At 38.1% G+C, this 10,608-nt stretch overlaps 3 protein-coding genes across 3 annotated transcripts; 2 read left to right on the top strand and 1 right to left on the bottom strand.

Moving 5' to 3' along the window:
* Nucleotides 1-1,629: 1,629 nt before the first annotated feature.
* SAPINGB_P001950 (uncharacterized protein) lies at nucleotides 1,630-4,911 on the bottom strand (the record flags this gene model as incomplete). Its single annotated transcript, XM_031996670.1, has 1 exon — nucleotides 1,630-4,911. One exon carries the CDS (start codon nucleotides 4,909-4,911, stop codon nucleotides 1,630-1,632), a length of 3,282 nt encoding a protein of 1,093 aa, XP_031852561.1.
* Nucleotides 4,912-5,571: 660 nt separating this feature from the next.
* SAPINGB_P001949 (uncharacterized protein) lies at nucleotides 5,572-7,164 on the top strand (the record flags this gene model as incomplete). The annotated part of the gene is made up of 1 exon (XM_031996669.1): nucleotides 5,572-7,164. The coding sequence occupies one exon, from the start codon at nucleotides 5,572-5,574 to the stop codon at nucleotides 7,162-7,164; it is 1,593 nt and encodes a 530-aa protein (XP_031852560.1).
* A 987-nt stretch (nucleotides 7,165-8,151) lies between these two features.
* SAPINGB_P001948 (uncharacterized protein) lies at nucleotides 8,152-10,349 on the top strand (the record flags this gene model as incomplete). Its single annotated transcript, XM_031996668.1, has 4 exons — nucleotides 8,152-8,194; nucleotides 8,383-8,398; nucleotides 8,476-8,931; nucleotides 9,005-10,349. The coding sequence occupies 4 exons, from the start codon at nucleotides 8,152-8,154 to the stop codon at nucleotides 10,347-10,349; spliced, it is 1,860 nt and encodes a 619-aa protein (XP_031852559.1).
* Between the last annotated feature and the right edge of the window lie 259 nt (nucleotides 10,350-10,608).

Genomic DNA, 10,608 nt, shown 5'->3' with positions numbered 1-10,608 from the left:
AATAATAATAATAATAATAATAATAATAACAACAACTCTAATTGCTTTAAATAGCAGGAGACCTTGTAATATCTCAAATCTACTAATACACATGAGCTTTCAATTTTCTTTCTTATTACTATTGTTATTCATCATCTATCTAAACTAATTAAGCTTAATCAATGTGATCTTCTCATTATAATTATACATGACACGTAAAAAAAAAAAAAAAAACACGTATAATTTTTTATCCCTTTAAATCATATCTTCTATTTATTTTTTATTTTTTTATTTTATTTTATTATTTTATTTTATTATTTTTTGTTTTGTTTTGTTTTGTTTGCCCGTATTTTTTTTATACCGGGTATCACCGGATCTCTTCCATCTTCCGCAACGCTTAAGTTCCGAAAAAAAAGAAAAAAAATATTATAACCGTTAGAAACTAGCAGATGTCTTGTTTTAATTGGCTCATCAGTTGACCTTCCATCAGACCTAAATTTGAAATATTTATTATCATCATCATTATTATTATTATTATTATTATTATTATTATTATTATTATTATTATTATTATTATTATTATTATTATTATTATTATTATTATTATTATTAATAAAAAGACACGCATCAAATTTACCAACATTCATCATCATCATCATCATCATCATCATCCCGAACAACTTTTTTTTTTCTTTTTAAGCTTTTTGAGAGCTTGGAGAAACAATATATATATATATAAATAATTTTTTCGCAATAACAAGTCTCTTTTTTTTTTTTTTTTTTTTTTTTTTTTTTTAGTTCCTCATCGATCTCATCCTATTAAGATACTTTTACCTTTTACCTTTTTTTTTTTTTTTTAATAATAATAATAATTGACAACAAAACACCTCCTCTCATTATAATTATTATTATTATTATTATTATAAACTGCCACCACCAACTAAATTTGTTCATGACTAGTTAAGCCTTCATACAAAAAAAACAAAAAAAAAAAATTAATAACCACATTCTTTATGCAAAACAAGACCTTCTTCTTTTTATTTTTTTTTATTTTTTTTTATTTTTTATTTTTTTAATCTAAAAATATATTAACTATATATATAGTTAGTTATATATATATAACTACCCCCTTGATTGAAACCGTTTCTGTAAAAATCAGTGTATTACATTTCTCCCCCTTTTTTTATTTGCTGGCGTTCTCGGACAAATATTTCTTCTTTGGTTTTTTTTTTTATTTATTTATTTATTTTTTTTTTCTTATAAAAAAATGCACCTTAACTTATCTTAAAATCTTTTTCTCCACAAAATGCATCATTCTCAGATAAACACGTGCCTTGATCTACGCATTTGTATTTAACATTAAAAAAAAAAAAATTTAAATTTAAATTGATTTATCAGATCTTGAAAAAAAAAAAAAAAAAAAAAAAAAAAAACTTAGGTTCTAATACTTTCTTTGAAATTTGAATTTTTTTTTTTTTCTTTTTCATACATTTCATAAAATCAATAATAAATGTATAAATGCATGTATATTTACTTATTAAAATTATTATTACATACAAAAAAAAAACTCTCTCCACCCCCATCCTTCATCCATATCTTTAATTCTTTCTTTCAAGAAGAAAAAGAAGAAGAAGAAATTTTTTTTTTTCTTTAAGCCTGCTGGACTTTGGCATAATTTGGTGGACGCAGTTTACGACGCAAGGCTTTGCCAATCCATGGGGGAATCAATGCTGTAGCCGTAATTAGTATAGTTTGCCAGTAAAACGCCGGCGTCACCACAAACCCCAAATCAAAATAGTCTCCTAAAAATGGTACAGACGCAACGTAAATCAAAAAAGTAATCACCTCTGAAAAAAACATCACCTTGTTCCAAGTTGTAATTTCTAAAGCAACCATAATCAACTCGTTAAGTAATAACGCAGTGAAACTCACAGAAACCATCTTGTGGAACAACTCCCGGTCAATTCCAACAAACACTTGTGAAAGACCTTGAATCACACATCCTTGATACAATGAAACAAGAACCCACACAAAAAACGTCTTGTATGATAATGACCGGCCTTCTGTCAATTCCTTGTAAAGTTCAGGATACAAGTTGGCTAAGTCTTCATCAACATCACGATCTAACACCAAAGAAAATACTGGTGCCATAGTATAAAGCGTGGCATAACCAACCATAAGCCAACCTTCATACAATGCAAGAGGTTCAAACGCAGACGAAACTGAATACACAGTCTGGCACACACTGATAATCAAACCACGATGAATCACAAACTGTGCAAGCTTAGCTGATCGCTTATATGAATTGCGTCCGTGCCAAACAAGCAGCTTGGTCAAATGACAAAACTGCGTAATACTAAAGTCCGCCGCCAGCGACGCTTGCTTGCCCTCCTTACCCACAATACCAACACCAACATCTGCAGCTTGAATCATACTAACATCATTACCACCATCTCCAATGCAACACACTCGTTTCTTAGTGTACTCCTTAATTAAAATTGCAACGTCTGCCTTTTGCTGTGGCGTACATCGACATGCAATAACTGCTGGCTGTTTCACAGCAACACTCACAAACTGTTCCTTAAAGTGATTCAAAAACATGCTAAGTGACTCTCCGTCAATCAGCAAAGCTGCATCAGGCCGTCGTCGTAAAAATTCAATGTGTTCAAATGCAGCCTGCTTGTTGCGTACCTTGACAACTGTTTGAATATACTGACCACGTGCTACAAGCTTTGAACTAACAGCAACACACCGAGCTGTCTCCACCTTATCACCAGTAAGCATCCAAATCTTGATTCCTGCGTTTCGAAGCAATTCAAGTGATGGTTTCATATCCTTTTGTAAGCGATCTTCAACTCCAGTCAAACCAAGAAGCTCTAAATCGTGTTCAAGGAAATCACTAACAACCTTGGCAATTTTTTCTTCACGGTTGGCCATAGAAAGCGAAGCCTCCTTGTACTTTTCCTCAAAGTCTCTAAACAATCCAGGAGAAAGCTTCTTGCGACCCACAACAAGAGTTCTCAACCCTTCGCGAGCCATATTGCCAGTTTCCTCCTCGAGCCAGTCATTATGCTGTACAATGGATGCCATAACTGTATCAGCACCCTTTTGCAAGAACCACATCTCATCCTTGGTCTTGTCATGCACAATGATACCCATGCGCTTATTGTCCGAGTTAAATGGGAAAACGTATAAAATGTCGTACTCCAAGTTGGTTTGAGTGGCTTCATGTAAAAGTGTCATTGATTTACGGTCTCGTTTATGCAAAGACAATCCAACAGATGCTGTCCACTTGACAATGGCAACCTCATCAGGTGAAGCAGCTTGATATTCAATCTTGCCATCTTCATAAGAAGGTGTTACGCTATGACAAATCGCAAGTGTGGTAACAATGTCACGCACACGATTACCAATCTCACGACGACTACGTGGACCTGTAGGTTCACCAGCAACAAACTGCGCGACTTCGTCCATGGCATCTCCAGTATATGAAACAGTACCAACATGGACTTTTTTCATTTCCATATCATTCTGAGTTAAAGTACCTGTTTTATCAGTAAGTAAATACTCGATGCGACCCAAGTCTTCAGGGATGGTACTGGTGCGCACAATGGTTTCTGGAATCGACTTGTCATGCTCAATTTGATGGGCATAAACGGACTTGGCCATATCTAAGTTGACACGTAAACTAACGGGGATAATTGTAGAAAACAAAATCAAAAAGCGCATAACATCAATGTACCACTTATCACCAAAACCTTTGAAGGCTACAAGACCAAAACTAAGCACAAAAACACATGTACATAAAATCTTGGAAAGACTGTTGATTTCAATTTCTAAGCGACCAGTTTTGGCACGAGCTTTAGATGTATTGAGGGCCTGACGAGTGTCAGTACCTGTATAAATGACACAACCAATGGCAGAGCCAGTGGCTAAAACGGTATTTGCCCAGAGGGTATTATCGGCACTAAGACCCACAGAGTTTCCGTCGAGAGTGATGCTTCCAAGAAATGAATGAATGTCTTTGTGTGGGTACTCTGCTTGGATTTTAATGTGCTGAAGGTCTTCAATTGAAGCACTTTGTGTAAGAGAGGCAGCAATGCGCAGCTTCCAGTCGGTTTCACCATCAAGTTGATCTGTTCTAATAAAGGATTCACCCGTGTGTTCGGAAGATTGGAGCAAAATCATATCTGCTGGAATGCGATGATCCTTGTGGAGACGCACAAGACTGCCGACTTTAAGGTCTTGTGCCTTGACAAAAAGGTCTTTCCCTGAAACTGGAGGGTTCAGGACTTCATAAAGTTCAATGTTGGCTTCGCGATCTCTGCGACGACGTAAAATATCATCCCAAGCTTCTTTACTCATTGTAACTGTTAATACAAAAGCGAGCGGAACAATATATGAGGAGAGATACCCGATCCGGAGAGCTGGAACTGCTTGGGAAAGAGCTACTAGCAAAAAATAAAGGTTGAAGAAAAACTTAAATTGTTCGTAAAGAATAACTGGTAGAAATGTAACAGCATTGTACTTTGCATTTGAAATTGCGTTGGAGGGGTAATGGTAAGATTTTGCAGAGGATGCAAGCTGTGGAGTAACAATGCGCTCTGGGTGAGATTCAAGCACGGGGCTGCGTTGATTTCTGGCTCTAAGTTGAGCAACAGAAGCAGAAAGTCGCTTAAAAAAGACTACTGGAGAAACAAATCTGTGTTTGGGGTAAGAGGTAGTGGTAGTATCAAGATCATCATCATGGTTATCAATAGCTAGAGATGAAGTTGAGGAAGATTTTGGTCCTCCTACTCGGGGGTTCCCACGAGAACCTCCTCTCCTACTGTTAATAAGGGGAGCGGTAGAGGACTCTGTTGCAGTGACAATGAGATCGTTTGCGTAATCGTCTTCATTGTCGCTGTGGTGGAGGTCTGAGGACGGGGCCATATTATGGAGGGGGATATCGAAGCTGGGCATTCGTAAGAGGGCACCAAGAGCCAGTCGAGACCGTTTGTATACCAAATAAGGCCACCTTACAAGAGCGTACCACTGAAGACTGGGGCTCGAAATGGAGGCAGTTGGGGAAAGCGGTGAGTAATCGTAACGATTATAAGAAGGGTGGTTGAGCAGACGCAAATAGTGCTTGTTGCTGTAATAGGACGCGGTGGGCCCGGAATAAGGCTTATTTAGCACGGCCAACGTGGAGAACGATGAACAAGAAAAAAACGCCGGCTAATGCTTTTTTTTTTTAATAGAAGATATAAGATATAATAATAATAAAAATAATTAAGTAAAAAAAAAAAAAGCTGAGTAGGTTAACGTGCTGGGATAAAGTCCAAACTAAGTATTTATGAGGATGCTTGCTGTTGATATATGCAAAGGAAAAAGTGTATTGAGAAAATGAAAGGCCTTTTTTTTTCATGTTAGCAAGCTGAGGTTTTTGCTTAGGTGGCGGTTACCCGGCGGTGGTACGGCCAAACCTCCTAAAGATGCATCTACTGTTTGGAATTTCCGTCACACACAAACATAAAATTCTCACGACACATACATACACGCATAAACATACACATACACATACACATACATATACATATACGCACCGAAGCCATGTCTCACCAGTTCAAAACAGCACAGCTGGTACCACAACCGTACTCACGAATATCTACACCTGTTCCGTTTCAGCCATTTACACCACCAGCAAATATGAATCCAGGGACTCCGGGGATGCCTGGATCGGCAGGCCAGCAGTATCAACAACAGAGATTATTGAAGCCTTTGGGAGGTGGTAACAGTAGCGTGAACCTTACAGCTATGGGATCAAGCTCTGAAGCACATACCCCAGGTAATACGAGTTTTAATGGGATGCAAGCAAATGGTAATAATGGTGTCGGATCAGAAATAACAAATGGTTTGATTTACCAGCACGAATACGAAAAACCTCAAGTGTCGCGATGGCTGAATGTGTTTGAAAAGACACTGGCACAACTAGTAGAATCTATATCGCGGTTTCGACCGAGTTTGAAAACAGCAGAGAACTTGGTTTCGGCTGAAGCAGAGCTGGCACAGGCAATCACTGAGTTGGCAGAGCATCAGAGACTAGCACGACGAATTTATGAATTGCGACAAGAGTCCAAAACTTTAGATGATGAGCTCAATGTCTTGTTGGTCACGTTATCAGACTGCCGAAGGACACTTCGGGCATTGCCGAAGCCTGACGAAAAGTTTCTGCGGTCGTTGCCAGATGGAGCATTGGACTACACACGAGAACTAGTACAATTAAATGATGTGGATTATGATGATGACGATGACGATGACGATGAAGACGAAGATGAGGATATGGAAGACATTAATGGTGGTGGTGATGATGGTAAAAGAATAAGAGATGGAAAGAAGACAATTGGTCACCGTCGTCGGCGCAAAGTGCGGACATTGGAAGAGGCGATTCGACGGCGACGATCTTCATTGGCATTTTCAGGCAAATACGTACAAGAACGTGATAAAGTGTCTGCCAAGGAACTTCTTGAATATGCGACGCGTATTACCAAGTTTACATCTGCACCGCTTGGGTTTGATGGCCAGTCACGCGATAACCCGGACTTTAACTACCCGTGGCCTTCGGAGGATGAATTGCGACGGGGGATGCTTGCACTGGCAGCCATATCTGGGACTGAGGAAGTTACTGCAGGCGAGGAAAATGCTAAAAAGGAAGAGCTAAAGAAGCAAAAGGAGCTGGAGCTGGAGCTGGAGCTAGAACAGCAGAAGCAGAAGCAGAAGCAAAGAGAGGGGGAGAATGAGGTGAATAATAATAACGATAATAAGAATGAGACTAGCTCGATAAATGTGGAGACAATGGGCCGAAACAGTGCAATTGTGGACTCGACAATAGGGTCTTTTGATAAACCTTCTATCAGTACAGTCCCCACCACCACCACCACCACAACAACAACAACAACTACAATAGCAACAACAGCAAACACAATTGCGGCTTCTTCGTCTTCTTCTTCTTCTTCGCCCTCAACCATAGGCACTAGTGCGGCGACTATAGATTCAAGCGGTGCGGCAGGTTCAGAGGGGCTGTCAAAGGTGGCACGGCGGGACTCGGAGTACAGTGGACGGCCAAGTATGCCAGCTGTGGCGGAGTTAGATCTTGGACTTTTTGATCCGGATGAGGACGATGATGAAGAATTTGAAGACGTATAAAGGGCATTATACATGATGTAAAGAAATATTAAACGGCAATTGGATGAATATGGAAATTGGGCAATTGTTACTGTAATTTATATAGATTCTAGAATAATCCGAAAGATGAAATGATATATTATATTTATATATTAAAATGGGCCATTTTTAATAATAATTGAAAAAGATGGTTTTTATTAAATTAATTTTCAAACTAAACCATCGATCATTTAACAAAGAAGAAGAAGAAGAAGAAGAAGACTTGTTTTTACACCAACAGAATTGGTTTTTTTTTTTTTTTTTTTTTTTTTTTGGACCCCTTTAGGAATAGGACTTATATAGAATTTATTCACAGCCAGCGTCAACCAGATTCCCGGACCCTGAATTCCTATCCAGTCTGAGAGGGTTCACTACTATTTTTTTTAATTTTTTTTTTTAATTTTTTAAATAAAAATCTCACTCCGAATGTACAACGCCCGCAAAAAATTGGTATTTTTTTTTTTTTTTTTTTTTTTTTGGGTAGTTTTTTTTTTTTTTCTTTTCTTCTTCTTCTTAAAGCAACGCCTTGGACAAAGTTTTTCTTGAAAGATTTTGAAGGTATAAAAAAAATAGCTTTTTTTTTTTTTTTTTTTTTTTAAAAAAAAAAGGATTTACCTCTTTTTCTAAATTTCTCTCTCTCTCTTTTTTTTTTTTTTTAAAAATAATATATATATACACTTTCAACACATTCTTCGTCTATTTTTTTTTTTTTTGAATTTTTGAATTTTTGAATTTATTTATATTTTATTTTTATAAAACTGCAATCCGTTATCTGCTGGAAAGAGACCCGGACATAAATCCGCGCACCACATAAAAAAAAAAAAAAAAAAAAAAAAACCCACCACCACACACAAAACTTGCAAGCATTTCTCAATCTTTGTTATCACCATCATCATCAATTATCTACACCAAAAAACCACTAACAACAACTCCACCAAAAAACACCCAATCTATCGAAATTTCACCGCTATGAGCGACCGGTACCAGTTCCTCGAATGGGCTGGCCGAGGATGTAAGTAAATTGAACAAAAAGAAAAAAAAACTAAAGAGGAAATTAATTGCGCAGATACACTGTCAACCATATATATATATATTATATAGAGATTTATATATATATATATATATAAAGATTTATATATATGGGCTGTCATCCAAGACCTAATTATCTAACTACAACCTTTTTTTTATTTATTTACACAGCATTCGCCAAAGTAAGGTATGTATTTAATTATATTTTAACTTGATGGGAAAAAATCTTTTTAATTTTTATTTTAACTAATAACGTTTTTAAAGACACGCCAGACGTAGGTATGACGGCGGAGACGTCGCCATTAAAGAAATCATGCGATCGCCGTTTGTTCGCGACCGAGAAATCTTTTTACTCGACCGTCTATGGCATCGTAACATTGTCAATCTGCTCGACATTATCTATCTAGATGCTCCTCCGCCACCCGAGGTTTCCTCTTCGTCGTCGTCCTCCAGCATCGGAGGTTCCACTACTCCCACACCATCCGGAACAAGTTCTTCTGAACAACATCACCATCACCACCACCATCACCAGCAGCCGCACGCTCCAGACCAATCATTAGAGGAAGTCACACCTCTGTTAGTTCTTGACTGGGCTCCAATTACTCTCGACAGTCTAATGGACGCATTTAGACTCCCCTTTGACATTTTCCAGCTCAAATGTTTTGCTTGGCAGCTCATTGAAGCTATAGCATTCCTTCATGAGCACGGAATTGTACACCGGTAAGTCAATTGATCTTTTAGGGTTTTAAGAGTTATAAGTAAAAAAAAAAAAAATTGTTAACATGCTTTTTAGTGATATTGCGCCTTCAAACATTCTCCTCACAACCGACGGCATTGTCAAGCTTTCGGACTTTGGCTCCGCAACTCTTATTTCAAATTCCCCGCTCTACAATGCTCCTCGACATGTTTATCCTCTACCAGGTGCTTCAGGACCTGCTTACTACCCTCATCAGCAGCAGCAGCAGCAGCAGCAGCAGCAGCAGCAGCAGCAGCAACAACAACAACAACAACAACAACAACAGCAACAACATATTTATCTTTCTCACCATCAAACTCTTCCTGCTCCTCCTTCTTTCCCTCCCCATCATTATCCCCAAAACCCTCACTATCAACAACAACATCCGCATCAGTACCGCATGCCACCTCCTGGAGTACCCACCGGCCCAGCTTCTACTCTTTCATCTTCTTCTTCTCACCTCCCCCCATCTTCTATTGGACCGGGTCATTCACGCTCTCATCTCACTGTCGAACTTCCACCAAGTATTGCTTATTTTCAAGAAGATGGCCGATTGACTCCTAACGTTTGCACTTTATGGTACCGAGCACCCGAAATTCTACAGCATCGAGACTATTCGTATCCTGTTGACATGTGGTCCTATGGCTGCGTTATTATGGAACTAGTCCTTGGTCGTCCATTGTTACCAGGGAACTCAGAAGTCGATGAATTGAACCACATCTTTCGTTTTTTCGAAGGGGCCCCAGATGGCCCAGATCCCTCTCTACGAGCCCCCATTCTTCCCTCAAGTTCAATCTCAGGCTCAGGTTTGGCTCCGCAAATTTCCTCAGCAGATCAATCCAGGCCTTCTTCTTCTTCTTCTTCTTCTAGACCATCTTCTTCTCGCCCTTCTTCTTCTTCTTCATCGTCAACTTCAACAACTTCCTCTTCATCATCTTCTCACCATCATCAACATGGAAGTCGTCCACCAGCGCATTTTTTGCATACGCGGGCAGCATACAAGCGTGCACGTCCTATGGATGTACGTGAACGTAATCCTCAACAATTTAGCGCAGTTCAGCGCCTAATTTACCAACTAAGACCTGCCTCTGCATCACTTTCTTTTTCTTCTTCTTCATCTTCTTCTTCACAGCCATCTTCAACTTCTTTATCCTCTTCAACTTCACGGCCTCCTACTTCTTCCACATTATCATCATCATCTTCTTCTTCTTCTGCATCCTCTTCATCTTCTGACAACCAAATCGTTCCTGTCGACCACAATTTTATTTCCCTCATGGAAGGAATTCTCACATTTGACCCAGATAACCGCATTTATGCTAAAGACGCAATCAGTCACGGGTTTTTCTACAAGGAGCCATACCCATGCACTCCAATTGAACTTGTTGCTCGCATCAACAGATAGTTTGATTTTGATTTTGATTTGTTTCTTTTTCTTTTTTTTTTTAATTTCTCTCACAATTTTTTTTTATTCTTTGATTCATTTACTGATTAATTTCTTATGTTTGCTTACTTTTGCTTGTTTTGAAAAAATTTTTATATACTTTTATTTTTTTTATTCAACTTTTCTGTACTTACAAAATCGGTTTCTCTGGCTTTAAAAAACTGTCAACATTAATAATTAATCCATACACAAATCCATATATATAAAAAAAAATAAAAAA

This window comes from Magnusiomyces paraingens, assembly GCF_902498895.1.
Source record: "Magnusiomyces paraingens strain CBS 517.90 genome assembly, contig: contig2, whole genome shotgun sequence".
NCBI classification, from domain to species: Eukaryota; Fungi; Ascomycota; class Dipodascomycetes; order Dipodascales; family Dipodascaceae; genus Magnusiomyces; species Magnusiomyces paraingens.
This window is presented reverse-complemented; position numbering and strand designations above follow the sequence as displayed.